At 36.9% G+C, this 23,361-nt stretch overlaps 1 protein-coding gene across 3 annotated transcripts in view; it reads right to left on the bottom strand.

Annotated features, from left to right (window-relative positions):
• The window catches only part of Dpp10 (dipeptidyl-peptidase 10 (non-functional)), a 1,310,731-nt gene that overhangs the window by 89,294 nt on the left and 1,198,076 nt on the right, over positions 1–23,361 (bottom strand). For all 3 annotated transcript variants that reach the window (XM_005397695.2, XM_005397696.2, XM_005397697.1), the window contains exons 8-10: positions 18,185–18,305; positions 7,995–8,149; positions 1,763–1,860 (exon numbers count right to left, since the gene is read on the bottom strand). In XM_005397695.2, the coding sequence (XP_005397752.1) occupies positions 1,763–1,860; positions 7,995–8,149; positions 18,185–18,305 (374 nt within the window). The remainder of the gene's footprint in view (positions 1–1,762; positions 1,861–7,994; positions 8,150–18,184; positions 18,306–23,361) is intronic.

Genomic DNA, 23,361 nt, shown 5'->3' on the forward strand with positions numbered 1-23,361 from the left:
GTAGCTCTGTTATGAACACATACAAATTCAGAAAAAAACAGAAAAGACTTTCAATGGATTTGATAGGATATTGAGAAAGTATATTACTAGTAAATTAAAATATACATGCTCATATCTATATTTATACAAACAGGTAACAAAATGAAAGTCTGTGATCATTAGCTCATATTCGAGAAAAATGTTCATATTTTAAAAGTGATCCACACTGTGAAGATTTAAAAATGAAGGCTAACACCTAGAACTTACTAAATCAAGACCAGGGAATTCTGACACTGAGAGAGGTACTGTGACCTGCCCAAGGTGACACAGTGAAATGCTGGTGGACATGTGACTCAACTGGACAGCTAGGCAGAAGATGTGGAAGTTCTTAAAAACCAGAAGGAGATGTGCAGGTCCCGGGACCCCAAAAAACTGCATGGCCCTTTAGCACTGTACGGAAACTTGTCAGAAAGCAGTATTTTCCATTCTTCATCTGAATTTATCGCTGTCTGCAGGACTATCAAAAAAGTGACACTTTGAATTATTTATTCATTTATTCCATTCTGGAAGCTAAGTGAGTCTTTTGATAGGGCTGCTTAAATCTGGCTCCAGACTATGTGAGTTCTTCATAGGATGACTATTCAAGTGCTTTATTTACATGAGAAAGAAGCCAATCCAGGAATATGGGATACAAAAGACCCCTTTCCTTTATCACTGGGGCCAGTATGAAACTGTTCACCTGCCTGCTCTCACCCTGTGGAGCACACCTTTTCAATAAATGTACTCTCTCCTTGCTTTCTCTGTAAGTCTTGTCCAATTCTTAGTTCAGGACACCATGACCCTGGAAAGAATTCCCATGGGACCTATCATCAGGTAACTTGGGGGTGGGTGGGGCTTTTAAAGTAAAAACTCACTATAGTTTTATTATTTTTCCAAGTAAGAAAATTTTCCATGCCCAACAAAATGCATTAGATCTGTAAAAATCCCTAACTGGGACAGAATTTTTCCCAAATATGTCAACATTTGAGTGAAATTTCTAGTACAAAATTGATTATAGACATCATTTAAATGAACTTTGAGCTCAGCATACCAAAATGTTTCCATACTTCTCCAGGACTGTGGTAAATTCTGAGAGGGCTGAAACATTTGACAGACAGCTCCTCTGAAGTTTGAGAACAGTCAGGATTTCAAAATACGATTACTTGTTTATTTGGCACTACTGAAGATTTTGCTAATATTAAATTTATGCTTCTGACACATAAAATGCAATTCTTTTTCTCCACTCAGACTTCTTATATAAAAAGGCTTCCAGTGTAGAGTAATATGAAACAAAATCTCATTACATTTTTCTGCCTGGAGAAGAATGCTAGAGAATCCTTGGCAAGCACTGGGTAGAAAGTTGGAAACCTATACAAATTTCAGGGAGATTATACTATTTCAAAGTGCATCATAAAAATAAAAATGGAGCAACTATATTCTGGAAGAAAATCTGATGGAAAATGTCCCTTTGTCCTCCTCTGTCACATACGTCCAGCAAAAGACCCAATTCTCAGTATCAGTATCTTCAGTCATTTTGTGGCACTGCTAATCACCTTGAAATGAAATGTTTCTTGGGAACAGGCAGACACCCAGAATGACTTCATTCCTTACTAATGGAGGCAACCTCAGTTTTATTTTGAAGTAGAATTGTTGAGCTGATCACATCTCTCACTAAGCTGTAACAAAATGATAATTGGATTGAAAATATCTATTTCCATGTGAAAGTGAAATTGAAATTGCATACCTTGATTTAAAGCTGTCGGGTGGCATAAGTTCCAGAGTATGAGTTGGTCCATATAGGTTTACAACATATAATTTTATTGTTGGGTTCACTTGACCTGCCTTTGAGAAAATGAAAGTTGTAAAGCAAGTGCATTAAGCATTAGACTATATTGAGGGAAAAAAAAAATAGAAGAAGCATTTTGACTTTTTTACTTTTTTGTGTTAGGGGGGAAAAGTTTAATTTCTCTGAAGTCGAAATGATTTGAAATTCAACAACTTGATTGCTTTTAATTGTTTTTGCAGATTACTGCTTCTCAAACAGTTTAGTGAGACAATAAAAGGGGATAGGAAACCATGATGGCTTTATGCATTAGGCAGTGCTACTGTGTTCTTTCCTTAGAATGGCACTGGAAGGGCTGGCTATGCAACACAACTGGTAGATCAAACAGCTACTCTTAGCATAGGAACAGCGCAGGAAGGCTTGACTAACTATAAAAGAAAAGAAGAGAGGAAAAGAGGGAGAGAGAGAAGGACATCTTATCCACTTGTAGAACTGTAGGAATTCCATCCACATGTAGACTGTCAGATGCTTTAAATTCCACAAAACCTGATGTATTACATTCCCCAAATCTACCTGGCTTTTCTTCTCAATTTTACTGATTTCTAAAATGGGGTGACTTGTTTGTTTAGTTGACCCCAGACAAGTGAGCAAACTCCTCTCCCTATACCTGGCATGAAAGCCAGACAGGCAGAGTAACGCTGTGCAATTTGATTTGACTGAATAAAATTTTTTTTGGTTGTTTTTTTTTTTTTTTTTTTTGGTTTTTCTCCGGTACCAGGAACCGAACTCACGACCTTGCGCTTGCCAGGCAGGCGCTTTTGCCTCTGAGTTAAATCCCTAGCCCCGACTGAATAAAATTTTATTAAAAAGTAACCAGCAAGTGTAGCACAGATATATTTCTGGCACATAGTATATGTGAAAATTGCATGAATTTTCTTACAAAATATCCTGTCTGTGAGTGTTAGCTAAAACCACTTTGAAGATGAAAATGCAGAACTTAAAAAAACTGGTGCAAAGTAAAATGTTAATAATTCAAGAAGCCAACAGCTTAAATCCATGAGGCTTAACTGTGTTTTCAGTTCATTCACTTGAAGACAATTGCCTCCAAATGTTTTCTAAATATACTCTAAGCAGTAAAAGGATAGGAATGGGAACTTTCTTCAGCATGTCTCAAAACAGTTTGAATGAGCAAAGGAAGGAAGGAAGGAAGGAAAGGAGAGAGAGAGGGAAGGAGGGAGGGGAAAGAACTAAGGGATATTTGCCTGAATAAGTGAGGTATCAAATCAGCTGATTACTTGTGGCTCAATGTGTTTCTAAACAAAACATTGTTATCCTGTGGTAAGGCTGAGTAGTCAAGCGAAGACCACATGAAACATAGAGGAGAAGAAGAAAATTAAAGGTAAGTTAAATTAAAAATCAAAAGAGAATGGTAAACTGATTGACAGCTGTCACACAGATTCGTGTTTGAGGAACTGTGAATGACAAAGTCAGGTCAGGACCAGGAGTAACATAATGTGATCCACTCACAGTTAGTAAGCATTCCTTAAGAACAGTTTTGTTAAAAAAACAAAGGATAACAAAAGACACTAGCATACAGGGGAGTGTGCCACACACCCCTGAAATGTGAGCCAAAGAAAGGGGTCAGGAAATGTTCTCACAACAGGAGTACGGTTAATATTAAGAGAGATGATGGGAATGCTTCATACAGTAAAAGGCTTCCTGGAAAATAAGTTACCAGCGTGCCTCCAGCTGAACACTGTACAATTGGATTTTGCAAAGCTTGTGACTGCCTAAACTCTCCAGGGCCTGGGCACATTTGTCTTGGGAAGTTTGGCCTCCAGTAACTCTTATTCTTCTGAGTTGCCTTTCACATCATTCTTGTTTTAATTTAGGTGTCATATTCCTCCTTTGAAATATTAGCTTTACCCATTTAATTTTTAGTTTGACCACGTCTCCAGTTAGATCAACATTACCATTGAAAGCTTTCTTGGGCCAGGCAGCAATCAATATCATTGGAACCTTAGAAACAGAAATTCCTTAGTCCTACCTACCCGCATTCAGACCCAGAATCAGAGTCAAGGGCTGAGTGTAAATCTATAGATCTGTGTTTTTTACAAGATTTCCAGATAATGAATGAACACATAGACAGCCATCTATCTATTCTACTACTGTACATGCAATGTCAGAAGTCAGCTTCTATAAGTGGAGTCTTGAGGGTGTGTTAAACCACAGATCACTGAAGCTCGCAGTCAGCATGAAGCTCAAACCCCTGATGCCGGTGAAACGACCACCTTTGAGCACCAGCTGAGCTTAGACTGTAACTCAGAGATATCTGAGTCCAACTATCGACCCAGTTGTTTGCTTGCTATGGTCCAAGGGCAAGGGCCTCAACTCTTAGTTACTTGCTAATCAAAAATGAGACAAAAACTTCTCTAAGACAGTCACAGTTTGATGTTTTGAGGCAAAGAAGGTTTTATTTCTTGAAAAAAGTGTCATAATTAAATTAGTTAATGATAATATTATTACCTAGTGTCTAAAAGAGTATATGTGAGTGTAAAAAGAATAGTCATAGTTATGATATTGATTCTCTTTAGTGAAAGAAAATATGTGCTTATATTTTCATTATTTGACACTACAAATTGATTAAAGTAATACAGAAATTAAATATTATTTTTCTGTGAACTCATTAATGATGTGGTTTACAACATTCATACTTTGTCAAAGATGCATTAATGATTGTATCTTGAAGTCAGTTTGCTTTGGCAGTAGCATCATAAGTTTATACCTAAGCAGGATCATTGATATCCCAGTTAGCTTTTGCATGAACACTTAGAAGCTGTTAGACAAAAAAACACATCCATAAAAATATCCAACTATCTCCAAAGCTATGCTGATCAGCATTTCATAATCTCAGTTACATTTTTATTTTTTTGCAGAGTTTTGAAATTAAGCACACATAGCAAGTTTATTTGCACCTCGTAGTATTTGAATCATTTTAAGAGTTTGAATATTAGAGGAATTCATCTATTTGCTTTTAGCAGTCACATTTGCCACAAAGACTGCAAATCCACAGAATCCCTCCTTTGTGATTCTGAAACACAAGCCTCAGTAATAATTAACCTTATTTAACTGGCATCTAAATTGTCATTAAATGAGATAATGTTTTAATTAAGAAGATTAACCTGAGGTTACTGAGATAGAACTGTGCATTTCTTTTGTGCTGAATTGCTAATGATACAGTACTTTATGAGTTCTGAATCATGCTGAATTAAGTAAAATACAAATATATTTGTTTAGTGTAAGGGTTTCATTAGTAAATCTGACCATATTGGGTATTCCCTGCCCTAATTTTCATCTAGTTTCATTTAAAGTACAATTTTGTATGAACTCTATGTGTTATTTCAAATTCTAAAGTACCACTTTTTGAAAGTTTATTTGTTGTGGGGAAAACCTAACAATTAAAAACTAAAGTAGAAAGGGATAAATCTAAAAATTAAAGTAACTGACAGGAAATGATAAATTTATTCTATGAGAACAAGGGTCAAAACCGAGTGCAACTTTCTTTGAGCATCATTATCATTTGCACCTAGGCAGGGGTTCCAAGTGATAACTACCCGAGGGCTGCAGTATTTTCTGTTTTGTTTGTTAGAGTTTCTGATCCTTTTTTTATTTTTAAAGTTCTTCACAAGTAGTCACTACACAATCAGGATCTTCATCATGTCATATTTCCATATTCGAGGTGTGAGACTAAGAATGCTTCACATATACACTAAATTATTAAGAGTAAGTGCAACAAACACAGATTCTCAAATATTTGTTAATTTGACAAGGAAATGTTTTGATTTCAGCTCCATCAACTTAAATACAAGGTGACCTCTGATAGTTCTGTTGAAAGAGATGGAATCAATAAATTTGAATCATTTCAGCATTCTTAAAATAACTGACATTCATAAAAGGATGAACCTTTTAGAATATCTGTTGACCCATTTGTAAAACACAGGTAATTATGATGAACACAAAATGAGAAAAAAGGGGAAAGTCTCCCTGAAAACAGAGACCATGCTAAGCTTTTGTGATATATACAATTAATAGATAAACTTGATGTTAGCCTATTAAATCCCATTAGATAACAAATTGTTAAATAATAAAGTAGTACCATTTGCATTCAGAATTCTCTGAATTATTGCTGAAATATTTCATTTTTCTCAGATGTTTATATTTGTTCCATTGTTGGTGTGAGTCCAAGCTCAAAGGCCTGGGAGTGTCCCACATTCAAAACACTGTAACTGAGAAGGCACTTGAAGATGTAGCCAATGTATTCAGCTTTTCATGTAAATCCGAAAGTCCTCACTCCTTTTGGGAAAGGGTTCATCTTCCGTAGGGCTGATTTTGTGCAGGGCACTGAAGAGTTAGCACTAATTTTCTATTGTTTACTTCATTTGGGAGGTGAACTTTCATCACCAGGAAGTAAATCAAACAACGTGAGACACTACATTTGGCAACTTTATAGTTTTCATGTGGAAATAAAAGAGGTGCTGATATACTCTACTGGTACAAGCTATCACCCACATAACAAATGAATTTGTAATTGGAGAAGTCATGAGATCTTTTCTGGAAATAAATAAAAGTCTTCTGGAAAATATGAAGATGTTGTGAGTTCAAATTGCCATTTTATTCTGAAGAGTACTCAGTATATGTGCCTTAGAATTTATGTCCAGAAAAGACCCCAACTGTAGTGCTTCAAATTCTCGGAAAGTGATGCCTCTCAATGCTCTATTTAGTAGTACTGTTCATCTACAGAGAGAAAATGGGAGGGGACATTGAGACAGTGGAGAAGCTCGCAGAGGAAGTCGCTGTTCTTAACCCTACTTCTCCATCCTCAAACTTTTCTTACTTTCTGTCTTGGGTATTTTGAGTGCGGTGGATGGTAAAATCAAGAAGAAATGTGTGAATGGTCTCACCGTCCCCGTGACCTGCCTTAACTGTAGACCAGAGCAACATTTATGCTGGGAATTTGCCCACACCTTGCTCCGTTAATGCAGTGCACCTCTCAGAAGTAGAAAACCTATTGTGTGTGGGAAAAAATCAAGTACAACGCTCTAAAGAGACATCTTTAAAACAGCTTCCAGGGCCGTGGATATAGCTCAGTGGCATAGCGCCTGGTCGTGTGTTCGATTCCTGCTAACAACAACAACAAAAAAATCCAGGTGAAATCATCATCATCTTTTCCCTAATTAGGAGATAAAATGTGTAAAGTGGAATTTCAGAGGTTTTCTGTAAGATATCTTTACATGATCAATGCAGAGGGCACCTTACCATGGGCCTTTTCTTTGTTAGAGCTATGTGAAATGTGGTTTTAAAAAGAGACCTTAAGGAAGTAAGGATGGCCTTCAACAAAAAACTCAGGGAGCTCCAAATGTGTTTGCCTTCTGTTTCTGAGGCCTCACAATACTTGCAAATAGTTGTGCTGTCTTGGCAAGATTTCCATATTCTCTTCACTAATCAAATCCTCTCATCTGTCTTATCCACCAGCATTTCATAAACTGCCCCAGAGTATACTCTGCCAAAGTAATGCGGATATTAGTTACTAATACTAATAAAATCTTTGGGCTTAGTCTATTCTTTATTGGGAATTTTTGTGCTTTGTCTATTCTTATCGAGATTTTTTATGCTTAGTGTATTCCTCATTGGAGATTTTTTATGCTTAGTCAGTTTTATAAATCTATAATTCACATTAACATATAGTTTATTAAGTGTTCTAAGAAATCATGCCACAGAAACTAGATTTTTTTCTTAACTAAGAACTTCCAACTCTTGACCACTGTGGTTTCTCTTTTTTGTAACACTCTCAACTTGTATGGTTCAACTTGGAGAAGCCTGTGTCCTAGCGTAAATTCTTCCCCTCACCACTTCTCACCCACTTTTTAACTAACAAGGCAAGAAAAGCAAGGAAGAACATTAGAAGGAAAGATATGCAACAAAACAGAACATTCCCACACCCTCAAATCATCTCTACCTCTTTCTACCCAGCCTTGTGTCTGGACTTCTTAGTGCAAACTCAAAATGATGAATCTGACTTATGAGTAAGGGAAATTTCTTTTCTCTTCCAAAGGCAACTTGTTCATGAATCAAGCATGCCATCCATCAAGTCGCTCACAGAGAGAGAAAGAACGAGCATTTTCACATTACTTACCTTAGGATATGGGTACTGCTTTGCTTTGGGATACAATGCTCCAGTAAAGCGAGGGACAACCATGTTAGGCACCAAAGAGTCATTGATCATCAGGAAGGCGAGCCTTTCTCCATCCGGTGACCACCAGTGGGCGATGTGAGAATGCAGAATTTCCTCTAGAATAAATGAGTGTTATTTGAAACCCACTGTAGAGATGTGGGCTCAGTGACCCACAAACATCTGTCCTTGATATCTTCATTGCAGATGTGTATTTTCCAGACAATGTGCTGGATTTTATGAGAATTCTGTATTTCTGAGTTGTCTTTTTAATTTAAAGGAAACCAGATACAGAGGAGGGGCAGAATGGAATGAAAAAGTCAGGACTGCATAGCATTTCAGCTGTGACTACAGAGCATGTGAAAACACTACTGAATAACAAGATTGAGAATAGTAATTGAAGATTGAGATATTACCACATCCATACTACAATTCATTCATATTTATAGTCAATTATTTTCCACTTCCTCATCAGAAAAGTTGAGGGTCCACTAAACTCATTAAACTATTTTAAGCTCTAAAGAAATAGAATGAAAAATGGACTGGATATATTTCATGAAATCCAAGGTCCTGTATCTACTTTCTACACCTGCTCTCTGGTCCAGAAAGTTAATGTGTGTGAACTACATCAAAAGGCCTGCCATGCCCTGTGGCTTCCAGAGGACACGATCATTGTAATGCTTTGGCAGAAGATCAGAAGGGAGGGAGTCAAGTCAGTGCTCTCTCGCAATGTCACCTCAGGCTGGCTCTGCACGTCACATGCCATTATCACTCCTCTCGGTACAGCCTCTTCCACAATGCTTTCTCCTGTGCGTAGTAAAGGCTCAGCACTATGTTCATGGATGAGATATAATTAGGCTGGCCGCTACTAGTTTAGATTATAGCGCTTTCCTTTGTGACTGCCCTGTGACTTTAACTTTGTAAGAATTCTGTGAATAAATCATCTTCAAATTATCTTGTTGAATATGTCCATTATTTCCTTTTGGGACCATGACAGAAACAATACTTAATACTAAGAGTTGACTCAGAAAACAGACTTTAAAAATTAGATTTTAAGAGTAGGTTTCTCATAAATAGATGATGGATAGATAGATGATAAATCAGATGATATATATGCATACAGATAGGAATAATTTTTGCAGAAAAATATTGGAAGTTTCAAAGTAAGAGGCAGAGTCGTGTTTAATCAGTGGTCACAGGTAGTAACATGAAGTGACAAGCAGTTAGATAGGACAGATTTTTGAAATAAAAGTATTTATGGCACTTACATGCTGCAAGAAAATGGTGATCATAAAATTATGATATATAGTTGACATAGTTACTCTGACAACCCAAACAGAGTGCATAGGAAAAAAGGGAAATTGAAACTGTGATAGAAATTAGAAATGCATATACAGTGCAAAAGGTCACCATGGAATCTCTGGAAGATTCCTTCTCTTCGGTTGTTGGAAAAGATAAAGCTAAGGTGCAAGAGAACAAAATAGTGGTTGAAGACCTGCAGCACATATTAAGGTCTCAACACTATGCTTTTAAACATAGATAAAGACAGTAGTGAAGTAGAACTAAACACCTTACACGCATGGTAAAGATATTTGGGTGAAGAAAAATAAAATTCTTATACTTCCTGGACCGTGCTCATAAATAACAATCTTATAATTATAATTCAAAATTTCATTATTGAATGCTGCTTATGTAGCTGATGTTATCGTTAAAGACTTTTTAAATGAGTGCATGTTATTAGGACAGAATGGTGAGGCTTGTTTGGGAAATTTGGTACATGCCTATACTATACCTTGATCATTTTCAATTCTATTACATCTTCCTTCCTTAGATTTTAAACCTCAGAAATCACCCATTTCCACTTGCTGATAGGGTCAACCTTTACAAGAGGGAGCTACATCTCTCTTAAATAAAGACAGAGAATTAGTGTCAAATTTTAGTGAAAATATCTAGGAGTCTGAGGAACTAGGAAGTTTATAGAAACTTGGTAGTCTGGGACATATTGAGATATCTTTCCTAAAGTGTGAGGAAAATTATTGTGAGTGTGCTCATGCAAAAGTAAAGATAAACTGGACACTGAATTTTGAAGACAACACAAATCATTTTGCATGTGTTGCCATCTTCTATTTCCCAGGGGAGCTGTAAGCTGCTGGGTCTGAGTTAAACCTGAGCAATAGAGCACTCCAGCTGGAGAAGGGGTGATGGTGCAAACTTCCCTACCTCCTGTGTCCTGTTACCCAGCAGAGGCAATGACGGTGTCAGTGTGCATGACAAACGGATGCTGTGTGGAGACTTTGACATTCCCACAAGATAAAGCACAGACATTTCAAGTTTTAGAGAAAGACCATTCTGTCACATGATAATTGCTATTATATGTTTTTCAAAAGCAGTTCTCTACTGGGCTCTACTAGAAAGAATTAGCCTGATTATGGTTTGACAAGTGACTATGCAATCAAAACTGATCATCAAAATCTAGTTATTATCTGGGGATCCACAAACCATAAAACTAAACATAAACATCACCCCAATGCAAACTAAAAGTGGCACACATGGGATTAGGTCAAAAAGCATACAAGATTGCCCATAGTTTGCACATCTGTTTCATCTTCCTCACTGCACATCTGTGCCCTGAGGGATATGTTCCAACCAAAGCTGGTGGAGGAGAACGAAATGTTGTCCTGGCTGATGTCTAGTTCTGTCTTACAGAGGTGAACACTGTGGAGTTAAGTAGGATCCGTATTACAGTCTGACTTCAGAATGACACTAGAACACAGTAACAAACATAAAGCTCACAAATTGGCAGAATTTAAAACAAAATATTTACTTGTGCATTTTTTGGGTAGATTTGGCTGCACACGCGGTCCATCTTGACTCACGCTTAGTTAAACTAACAAATGGCCGCTTGATTGGAGGGGATGAGGAATAAAGAATTACTGGCAGGTAGATGAGGAAAGATAAGTCGCTAGACTTATCAGAGAGGTAAATCTGAGAAAATTTTAGGGACTTATGTCATGTGACGGGAGCACATCCACAGCTGGAATTGCTGTCGATGATAAAATGTACAAAATGGCTGCCAAGTGCTCATCAGCCTCTGGCTCCCACCCTTACCTGCCAATGATCACTGAGCCATTGGTTCAGTATTACTGCCCAGTACCCCAGATCACTATGTGGTAGCTGCTGGATTACTTCTGAGCCCTTCCGTCTGGAAGGGGCAGCATTTCTGTTGAAGAGAAACCCATATACCCTGGGAATGGATTTGGCTTTGCTGCCTACATTCTGGTCAGCACTGCAATACATATTATCCAATGAAATGTTTGTGCTAACCTATAGCACACTTTGCAACTTCTCAAAGTAGGAAATATGGTGTGAGAAAAAGAAGGGCCAAGGGACTCACTCAGTGTGTGAGTTCATAGTCTCATTATGTTGCTATTAGCTTTGTGTTCTGGGTTGATGGGGTTGGAATAGTTATCTTTGCCTATGTTTTGGCATTTTTGTTTGACAATAACACTAAAGCACGTTCTAGACATAGCGTGTCATATGTCCTTCCTTTGTAGGGAGAAGGAGCAGTCCTAGCAACTAAGAGTTGGAAATGGTAGCATTCTCTCTCAGCATTGCCAATGACTCACTGGATACATTTTGCTTCCTGTTCTAACAATGAGGTTAGTCAGTTTAGGAATCCCATGATTTAAAGGATTAATGCCTCCAGCAGGGAGGTAGACACAATGACATTCCTCTGAATTGGAAGATTAAATTTCTCCCCTTACAGTTTTAACATCATTATGACTAAGAAAACAAAACATAAAACAAAAAAACCACTCCCCTCAATGTCCTGACAGAAAACAGTCGCTAAGTTGGATATGGTAATACATCTCATCTACCAGAAATAAAATGTGTCTTTCCTATACAAAAGAATTTAAGGAGAAACGCAAAGCGTTCACAAATAGTTCTTTGCTTAATAGTACTGGTTAATAGAAAATTAAAGTTTTAGCAATCTAATAAGAAAATAATGCCCTACAATAAAATTTGGTAGGAATAAAGTTTTGATTTGACCCAGCAGTCATGTGTCGACTCAACAAGAAGAAAACGTAAGGGAAAAAGAAATAGGTAGTGGAAGAAGGCAGTCTTGATTATCATTTCAGGCCACATGCAAGTTGATTGCTAGGAGGAAGTATTTTCTATATCCAACAAAATGTTTGTGCTAACCTATAGCACACATTGCAACTTCTCAAAGTAGGAAATATGGTGTGATAAAAAGAAGGGCCAAGGGACTCACTCACTGTGGGAGTTCAGTAGTCTCATCATGTTGCTATTAGCTTTGTGTTCTGGGTTGATGGGGTTGGAATAGTTATCTTTGCCTATAACTGAGCTTTTGGATCTATAACTGAACTTTTACTCTCCTGCAATGGAAAAGTAGCTGATGGGACTTAGCTTGCTTCTCTTTCGGGGGTATAAACTTTTAATTTAAATACTAAAAATTTTCCAATGGTGTCTGTTTCTTGTTATTTTGTTTTGTTTTGTTTTTGCTATGGCCAGTAGGAAACCCAGGTAAATCAAATGAAGGGAGGATGTGTGTGGCTGGAGTTTATTTTCTCGGCACCCGCTCACTGAAATCACTTGTCTGGCTGTATTTCTCAACAAAACTTGTTTCCTCTTTCTGTGAAACAAAATCTATAGGATTCCCTCCTTATAGGTTCTGGTAACTTCTGCCCCTCTCTCCCCTTCAGGTATATGTCTAAGGTGTTATTAGCCAAAGGTTGTCACTTACTGCTTCTTTGGAAAGTGGCCCCTTCAAAGATGATACCTGTGCAGTGGCCCAGGTGGGACTGCCTCGGAGATCCATGTGAAGCAGGGTTGCTCCAGGGCAGTGATGTTGAGGGATTCTGGAACCTGTAAGGGGTGGTGCATCATGGGAAGTCCCTTGGCCACAAAGAGTGTGTCCCCATGCAGGACTGTGGGATCCTGATTTCCGGTCTTTCTGTAGTTTCTGACTTGTGGGATAAGCAGTTTACTCCTCCATACACACCTGCCATGATGTACCGTCTTCATAAATATAATGAGGCTGTGTGATCTTGAAATGGAGCTCCCAGAACTATGAGCTAAATAGTGCATACTGGCTCTTCAACAATTAATTATGTAGTAACAGGAAGTTAGCATAATCTCCTTAAATTATTCTCTTTTGAGTATGTTGTTTTCTTTCCCAGTTCTGAGCCTATGCCTGACTTGTATAAAGGAGAAATGAGTCACACGCATAACACAGTGAGGAGAAAAAATACACATGACAAGGGCCAATTAAGTATAAACTCTATGACAGTAAAGGTATGAATAGATCCCAGTAGCTTAAGGCAACACTAGATTTCTAAGATGTGGGTTCCACCAGATGTACTGAAGTATGTGTGCCCCGTACTTCCCTCAAGTAAGCATGGCCCAAATTTAGGCCACTGTGCAGGAGGAACTAAAAATCACCTACTTTCTTTACTTTTGAATGATCAGTGCCTAAAATTCCTCTCTGCAAAACTGCTATGGTACCAAAACAATTGTATATATATATATATATATACAATGAGTTATGCAACTTCCTTCAGATACAAAAGTAAAACTAACTGGAGTGAAGAGATAAATAAAATAATCTTTTATATGCATTTGCTTAACAGTCATCCTGGATGAGGCACAAGTTCTTTAATTGCAACTAAGAGAGGTGTTTACTCAAACATTGAAACTTCCTATGCTAATTATATTATTTAGCAAACAATTTATTTTTACAAATTCCATTCCATTCCATTCCAATGTAATATAGGTTTGGCTCTTGATCATTTTTATTACTCTGATTTAGAAAATCTCGCTGCACAGCAGATAGAGCATGCAACACATGTGGTTTTATGTCACAGAGACTTAAAACAGCCTCGATGCAAAATATTTCCAGCAAACTCAGATATAATTGCTGTGTTTAGCTTTACATGCTATACTGAAAAGCAAGATGATTTTATCCAGTTAAAGTGCTTCAATTTAGGTAGAAAATCCTGTCGGTGCCATCACCTTCCCTGTGGATTTGTTGATGACTCCCCACTCCTCTCTTATTTTCTGCCTTTCACTGCCAGCTTTCTTGTTAGAATTATCTGAATTCATAAACAGCTCACTCTTTTTCTCCTACTCTCTTTCACAAGGGTCTTTTCTGTCCCTACCAACTGACTGATTTTGCTCCCATCAAGGCCACCAATGATTTAGTAGCAAATCCAATGGTGACCGAAAGCCTCAGCTGGTGACCTCCAGAGAATCAGCACCAGTGATGACCCTGGATTTTCCTAACTGCTACGGATGTACCTCTACATTTCCATCTGTGCTGTCACAACCCAGTTTCACTGGCATCTAGTGTCCAATAAGAATTCATTGTTTCATTGAGGAATAAATATGACTTCAGATGTCCAAGAGAAGGCCAAAAATAAAGTGAAAAATAAGCAGTTTGCATTTTTCTCATTAAATGAAAAACTTGTAGCTATGACAATTTCTCAATAAGGATGCTGTTTATCCTGTAAAATTGTTCTTATTTATTGTCAGTCTTGGAGATCAATAAAAAGACCATTTCTTCTATGAAGTAACTCAGATTCCTCTATCACATCAGATTTAGCTTCATTTATACTTTCATTCATTATGTTGGCACGAGGTCTCTTTGCTTCTATTTACCATGTCTGAATGGTTTGTAATATAATAAGTGTTTACAGTGTAGCTCTGGAAGCACTGCAAACAGAGAAACCATATTCCTCCCTGTATTGCTCTCAGAAAATGTCTGATAGATATATGCACTAAGAAGTTGTAGAATAAATTTTTTACAAAATACCCCTTTAAAAATTTGAGAACCTGGTGTACTGGTCTCATTATTCTATATGATCAAATAATTAAAAGTAGCAATACTTTCTTCTTTATTTAATAGATGAAACACTGGGTGGAAATTTTCAAAGCTAAAGATGTGTCAATTTTATAACTTCTTAACAAATGTTTAAAAGTTGCATTTTATATGGTATCTTATTTAGTTCTTACTGTGTCAAGCAGAGATTTATTTGAGTAAATAAATACCATTGTATTACCACTGCGTAAAATTATAATAGAATTGCCTTGTATAAGTACAGTGTTTAAAATGATTGTGTATTTGAGAATTTTATTATTTCTCTGAGCTTCACCAAACCTTTAAAACACATTATAATTTATATGTTTTTATTTTCCTTGAGAACTGGGTAATAACACAATTAGGGAAAAAGAAGTTTTAAAGACTCTGGATTAGAGTCAGGGTTGAAAGCACTGGCACACACACAAATTGACCTGGTGTTAAGAAGATTATGCCATATCCTTCAAATGTGTCATTAAAGCACTTTATTATTCTTACATGACTCTTCTCACCCATCTAGCCCTAGACTACTGGCACTTAGAGAAAGTAAATGCCCACTTTTTAAAAAGTAGAAATGTTACTTCCTGAGTCTTCTACGTGTTATTTTGATTGTAATTCATTTCTGTAAAGTAATAAAGGGAAATCACCCCAAGCCGGCACCCTGAGAACACTGACCATCACAGGGATCCTGCAGGGTGGTTGTGGCAAACCTATGACACCTGTGCCGCAGTGGCCTGTTTGTTGTCATCGAAAGCTCTAAAAGATTCGCCATCACTGCTCTAGGTCATGCCACTGCGTGTCAGCAAATACACTGAGGAGAAAGAAGGATCTGGAGTTCGGGAGTTATTTGCACATGGACAAGAACAGTGATCACAGGGGACTAAGGTGCACAAGGTGTCTTGAACATAGATTGAGGATGGCAGGCAAAATGCTGAAGGAAAAATCAATGGCAAATGAATTGTTTAAGTCCCTCTGCCAAAACTGAGCAGTGATTCCTTTGAGAAGGACTCCCTCTGAATATGAGATGAGAACTGGAGTCCATGAATAGTAGTAAACAGAACCTTTGGTTGAGGAAAAAATTAATTAACTTCCAATGGTTTAGGACCCAAAATAAGTACTGTATCTTACAGAAAAACAAGAACCATCCACTGTAACAGATGGAGTAGCTGGTACCTAAATGATGGCTTTGGAAACACAAAACACATATTCAAATGCCAGTTTTGCAGCTCATTATCTCTCAGATCATGTCCAAGTCACTTATTGTCCCTGGCATTTGGTTTCTTAAATAGATGCATTGGCAGGTTTAAACCCCATACACGGATGGAATTCCCTTGAATACCTGGAACACAAGAGCCCAGTGTATTGGGTTTAATCTGAGTAACAAAAATTTAATTTCTCCACTTCCCTTGTGAACTCTGCTAAACCTACAGCATCACTCACAGAAGTTTTCATCAGGTGGTTTGTCCTTCCCCCTACCCCAACTCCAGCACATTGTTCATTCTCAGCTCAAATAGATAGATTTTTATTACCGCATTAAGAAAATTCCCTTATTTGTGAGACAATGGTGTCTAATTTCACTCTTTAAAATTTTCTTGAAAACAAGCTTTTCCAGGAGGACACAGACCTAAAACATCTTGACTAAGCCTTAAGTCGGCTGTACTGTCAGTCTACATTGAGTATACGCCTACTTGACTTAACAGTGCATTGATGGTAAGGATTTTATTGTGTTGCTCAGTACAGCATGTCCACATTTCCACTAATGCTTTGCCTCCCTGATGTCCATTGCTTCTTGTTAGTACTTGCTCACTGTGTCTGTCATCTCCATTTACCCGTCACCCAAACCAGCAGGCACGGAGTCCTCCTTGTCTGTTCTTATGTCCCCATCTGCTTAGCCACTAAGACCTGCTTCAATGCCTCATCAAATTTAGAATCTTCTCTCCTTCTAACTGCTTTAGCCTTAGTTCCATTGCTCATTATCTCCTGACTGGGCACAGAAAAAGCGTTACAGCTGCTCAGTTGTCCTTCCCGCTATTAGTTCCTGCTCCACACCATGGCCAAAATGACCCATTTACATGGAGGAGCGCATCTCATTACTCTCATCCTTTAAAAGCTCTTCCAGTTTTTTCCATTTTCTAGCAGCAAAATAATTGAAATGCCGGGTCACTGTTAGAAGTCACCACCCCCTTTTGGGGCTGCTTTCTCTTTTCTTAAACTTTACACTTCATAATTTCAGGTAGATTCTAGTTCCCCAGGCATACATTATGCTGTTTAACACATCTGGGTTTACCTCCGCTTGGATTTTCCATCCTAATTCTTCTCATGTTAACACTTCTCAATTTTTCATGCTGAACCTTAGGTTTTCTCCTGTAGAAAAATGCTTGTGAATCCCTAGATTGGCCTAAGTCTCACTTCTCTGTTCTTCATAGAATCAAGTATTTCTAGAATGAAAAATATCAGATCGGAGGGGGAGAGACTGTGTTTGCAAATATTAATCAAGAAAGAGAATTGATTTTCTAGAGGATTATTAGTGGTATGATCTGTGATGAAATAGAATAAATCATTTCAAATCTTGACATATTGTGCCAAGATCAGTTGCAGGGTCTGAAGTCTAGGGATTAAGGCAGAGTTTGAGAATTCCCCAGGCAATCTGTACCTGGAGTTCAGCTGATGATTAGCACATGATGAAAACGGCATAGAGATGTTTAACATCTGGTTCATTTTCATATTCTCAGCCATCACCAAAACTTTATTCAATAGTTATTTAAAATAACTTGCAGGTAGGCTTTATTCTTCTCCTTATGCAATGGATTTTTTAATATGACAGACTGTCCCTAATGGGAATGACTAAATTCAAGTGGTTTTCATTTATTTGTTGACAGGTGAAGACTCCTGTTTCTTTTTTAACAGAGTCTAAAAAATTCACTGTCTATTTCCAGAGTAGGATGAGGTAACCATTCATTTTTATTTGCTAAGTGTCATCAAAAATAAAATAATCTATGTATTCTGAACAACACTTTTGTGTATTTTATGTATGTAATATATACACATATCTATACATATATATTATATGTAATTTGGAATCATATAAGTAGATATAAATCACATCCAGGCAAAATATGAGCACATGCAATGTTGCAAAAGTATGAAAGCAATTTTGAGAGGAAATGAGAAGAAATAATGGTAGAAGGAATGATCTGGAATGAACAAATTTTTCTTTTATATTTCATATAAAAATATGTCATTTGTATTCTCTTGAAACTAAATCTGTCCAACTCACCTTCATATAACCAGTCAGCAATTCCATTAAAAATAATTCCTTCTTTTCCAGAAGATGTCAGTCGCAATGAACTGCTTTTTATATCAGGCCGATAGTAGATATTATTTTCAAAAATATAAATCTAGATAATGAAGCATATGAAACAAAGAAAAAAAAAACAACATGTTAGGAAGCCTATTTTTATTTTGATATCACAGAATAATCACTGAATAGTTAAGTGTTTCATCATTGCTTGCTTTCAAACTTTTTATTTAACGTGTATATTTGTATTGTATTCTATTATTAGTGCCTTTTTCCCCTATCATATCAATATCAAGTTGGCATTTGGAATCATAGGGCACTGGGTACTGATGCTTTTAAATTCATATTTTCAGCAACAATATTTCATTTGCTTGCTAATATCTCTCCTAAACCACAAAATTAGCTTGGCTATAAAATAAAATTTTCATGCTTAAGAGACAGATAACTGAAACTAGATAGCATTTTAGTAATAGCCAGCTGATTGATTGTTTGTTTGTTTGTTTTTGTTTTTCTTCAGGTACCAGGAATCAAAATCACAACCTGCACTTGCCAGGAAGGCGCTTCTCCGCTGAGCTAAATCCCCAGCCCCTATAGCCAGCTGAATGAAAAGCTTCATTTGAAGGTCTTTTGCAAAAGTACATTTGCTGATCAATAAAATAATATGTACTTAGAAAAATCTCTCTGATTCTGTCCAGCCTGACTCCCAGATTGTCTGATGATAAGAAGCAATATTAAAATGTCTTTGAACTGATAGTAAAATACAGTTCTACATACACTAACATTTCTTTGTAATTCTTTCTTTAATAGCATGGCAGTAACAATAACCTTGTGCCTGAGAGTTGAAGAGCTTCAGATACATTACAGAGCCTTCCCGAATAGAATCCACAACAATAGGAATAACGATCCCACACAAAAGGGTCTGTCTTTGTTGTAGATGATTTGGGATAAAATTACTTATAATTCACTGTGCAGCATCTTTAATGTCAAATGTTAAAACTTTTCTCTGTGTGCTGCTTGAACCTTCCATGGAACCACATTTCCCCTACATATTGGGAAGTCAGATTGCCATTTAAATCAAATGCCTTACTAAGGAGGTGAAGGATGGTCTAGTACCTATGTGTTCAGCGTGCTGTATGATCATATATACAGCAGAAAGGAGGGCAAAAGCAAGAGCTTTTGAAATGATTATCTGAGTAACTGCAGAGTCTCAGATATTTAATCTAGAGTGCACTATGGTAAGCACTCCAATTATCCAGAAAACTTCACTTGTGTTTCACTTTGATTCTGAAGATTTTTTTTTTGTCTTTTTGAGACAGAGTCTCACTATGCAGTTGAGGGTGGACTTGAGCTCACTTTGTAGCCCTCTCTGGTCTCAAACTCATAAAGATCCTATTGCCTCAGCCTCCCAAATGCTGGGATTGCAGGCATGCAATCTAACTAGTCATTCTTCTACCAATACACATCTTTGATATTACAGGCAAAAATATAAAAAAGACGGTACAGTGAAGTGATTAAAAACATGGACTTCACAATGAGGAAGTCTAAATTTAAACTCTTAGTGACCTTGGTAATTTTCTTGATCTTCTGTCTTTTTAAATAAAATATGGGTAAAAATCACATATAGTTTACAGATCTGCTGTGAATAATAAATATAAATGTAGAATATAGAACGCATATGGTATTACTAAAAACAAGGCTGACTTCACACAAGTCAACATCGTTCAAGACCCTTAGCTCTTTGTTGGCTGCAAAATCTAAATCAAAACAAAATCTCTATTGCTTCAGCTCCTCTGTAAATTATCCTCAACTGCTGGCCAATACTAGAAACTACACTGGTTAAATCCATATTAGTACTGTAGTGAGTCGTACTAGAATAGCACTGGGAGAAGGAAAAGAATTAACAAATGATATTGTTTATTTACATTTCAATTAAAAAGATTTCAGATGATAATATGAAATAGAAAATAAACTTCTTACTGAAAGCATAGATGACATTTAGGTAAAAGTTTGAGAATTCTCTCTTAGGTGATGCAATAATAGATGCAAGTTAGATTAATCACTTTCAGAGTTCCTGATAACTGGGCAAAAAAAAAAAAAAACCCTTTTATTGTAGCTGACTACAACATATGCTTTAAATCTTTTGCATTCTACCTCCTTTTGTCTTGCATACAGGAGCAGAAAGTCTTTCTTGGAGAAAATCCCTCTTCTCTGTCTGAACCTTCTAAATGGACTTGTGAGAAATTGCATTGCACATTCTCCACATCTAGTCCACCGAGGATGCTATTAGGAATAGGGATGACTTCATTCAAAGTAATATGGTCCTAAATTGTCAGCTTTGCAGAAAGAGAGAACCCTAAGTCAAGATGATTAATAAAACCTCCACGACTTCAGCAGATGTATAAATTATCTACAACTATTGACCAGTAATTACACTTATATTTGAAGAACAAATTGGATGATATTCAGAGTCCATATGAAACTGACATCTGCTCCAATGTAAAAGAACAAGTAATGTGGAACTGGAATGCTAATGTCATTCCCCTAAAAGCTGTATTATGCGAGAATCCCTATGAGATCTGTAGGCAAAAATATTAGTAGCCGCCTTCATAAAATATACACTCTTAATCCTCAAACCTATCTTCAGTTACTAAGATTTATTGGAACTCTAACCACTACCTTGACAAGTTGAGATTTCTTCATTTTCTGAAGTACTATGTGGGTTCTGTGATAAAAATGCATCCAAATGTCACTATCAAGACTGTAGCCAGATATAAATCACTTGAAAATATGATGGACATTAATGTGTTTATCACCATATAACTAATTAAACTGTCATAATATTTTCATAGCATTAGTCAGTTTCTTCAGTAAGCTATCCAAACAGCATAACACATAGGAATAGATAGCTACTTGACCAATTAACTCTTAAATTTATACAGCATACCATCTATCCAGTTTGTCAAAGATCAATGTTATCAATGTTATTAATATACTACAAAATAGTTTTAATATGGTAAAATTGGCAAAGAGAACAGGAAGACAATTGAAATGCAAGGTTATAGCTTGTGTCCAGATGTTCCCTCTAAGCCTCATGCACTCATAGGTGAGGCCTTTAGGAGTGACTGGATTGTGGGTTTGTGATATCAGATCATGGATATGTGATACTGGATTAGTCCATTGACTGCTTTAGCATAGTTCTGGGTATGAATGATGGTTTTACTGAAGAAAGAAGACCTACCCTAGGTATGGTTTAGCATCAAACAATAGGTTTGTAGCCTGTATTGAATAAGATAAAGAACATGAAAGACTTTGATGCTTCCTCTGTGTCATTCTATAGACTGTTTCTCCTCTACTATGCCACTCTGCCGGCTGTCTGCCTAGGAGCCTGCCAGCTATTGACTGAACCCTCTTCAAACTGCAAGCTAAAATGAACCTTTCTTCTTCGACTTGTACATGCTGGGTGTTTTGTCCCAGCAATAAGAAAATAACTAAAACATACAATGTGCTAACCTATGGTGTTCAGAAATTATTTTAAACAATGTATTAGTCAATATTATCCATTTACTAACTGACTGAAACACGTTACATATTATTGAAAAGCTAGAGTTTTAAAGAGCCAATTTTTAATTTTACTCCTTTTTTTCCTTCTGCCACAACCTCTAGCCAAATGCTCCAGATGTTAGATATTTCTGTAACTGGATTTCTGGATAGGGAGACACTGAACCAAATTCCTTTCTATCCGCAACCAACTTATAGTGGACATGTAGCAAGAAATGAATATTTGATATTAAAATAATTAAATTTGGGAAGTCAGAGTAATGCCAATATAAACTATGGTTGAGTCAACAAGTGAAAATAAATGAATGAATTCAATCAGTGAAGTGTAACTTTGTCAGTGGATGTTAACTCAGGGTTAGGATAATACTGTATTTGGACTGACATTTGCTATAGCTTTCTTTCTGGCAAAAAAAAAAAAAAGTGCAATGTTAAAAACTATCCCAGATGACAGGTATTTTTCAGAATGATATAGTTAAGATTCATTAATATTGTATTGCATTTATGTAGGACTTGTCTTTATCCATTTATCTATTGATGGATGTTTATTTTGTTTCCATTCCCTGGTTATCGTAAGTGCTACAATAAATGTAGGAGTGCTATTACTTTTCAGAAATCCTCATCTCAGTTCTATGGATAATTTTTTCTACATTTTAGGCAACCTTATACTTTTGTTTGTTTTGACAATAACAAACCCAGCAAGTATGAGATCATAACTCATTACTATCTTCATTTGCATTTTCCTTATGATTAGTGACCACATTCTATTTGTGTATACAATTCATATATTTGTGAAGAAACTACCAAAAATAATATGAATGATGAAGATGATATAGAAATTCATCTGGGGGTTAAATGGATAAATAATTTAAACCAATGACAATGAGATGTTTTCCTAATCTAGAACGGAATTTTTCAAGATTGACACTACTAACATTTAATATAAGAGAATTATTTCTTGTGGAGGACTTTCTCATGGAGTATAGGAAACTTAGCACCATCTCAAATAGTGTGTATGTGTGTGTGTGAGTGTGTGTGTGTGTGTGGTAGTGGGGACTGAACTCAGGACCTTCACAGTGAGATACATCCCAACGCTTTATAACATTTGACACAGGATCTCACCAAATTCCTAAGGGAGGAATTTGTGATCCTGTTGCTTTAGCTTCCCCAAATTCTGGCATTATAGGGTTGCATCACCACCCGCAGGGGTGTGGTTTACGTCTAGATGTTCCCCCGTGCTCCCATGCTCTCCTAGGTGGGCCTTTTGTGAGGTGACTGGGTCCTAGACATTTGATAACAGATCAGTGGATTCGTTTTCCAGTGAGTTTACAGCTCAGTGTGATGTTGGAAAGTTGACACTGGGTCACTCGGGCCATGGTCTAGAAGGTCTATCTACCCCATCCTCTTTGATATCTCTCTGCTTCCTGTTGCCATGTCATGGACTATTTCTCCTCTGCCATGTCCTCTTGCCATGCCTCTCCATCCATGAGCCAGTTAGTTCTGGACAGAAAGCTCTACAAAATGTGAGCCCAAATAAGTCTTTCCTCCTTTAAGTTGTATATCTCAGGTGTTGTGTTCTAGTAAACAAAAATAAACTAAGA

Source organism: Chinchilla lanigera, unplaced genomic scaffold (assembly GCF_000276665.1).
Source record: "Chinchilla lanigera isolate Chin_1 unplaced genomic scaffold, ChiLan1.0 scaffold00058, whole genome shotgun sequence".
NCBI classification, from domain to species: Eukaryota; Metazoa; Chordata; class Mammalia; order Rodentia; family Chinchillidae; genus Chinchilla; species Chinchilla lanigera.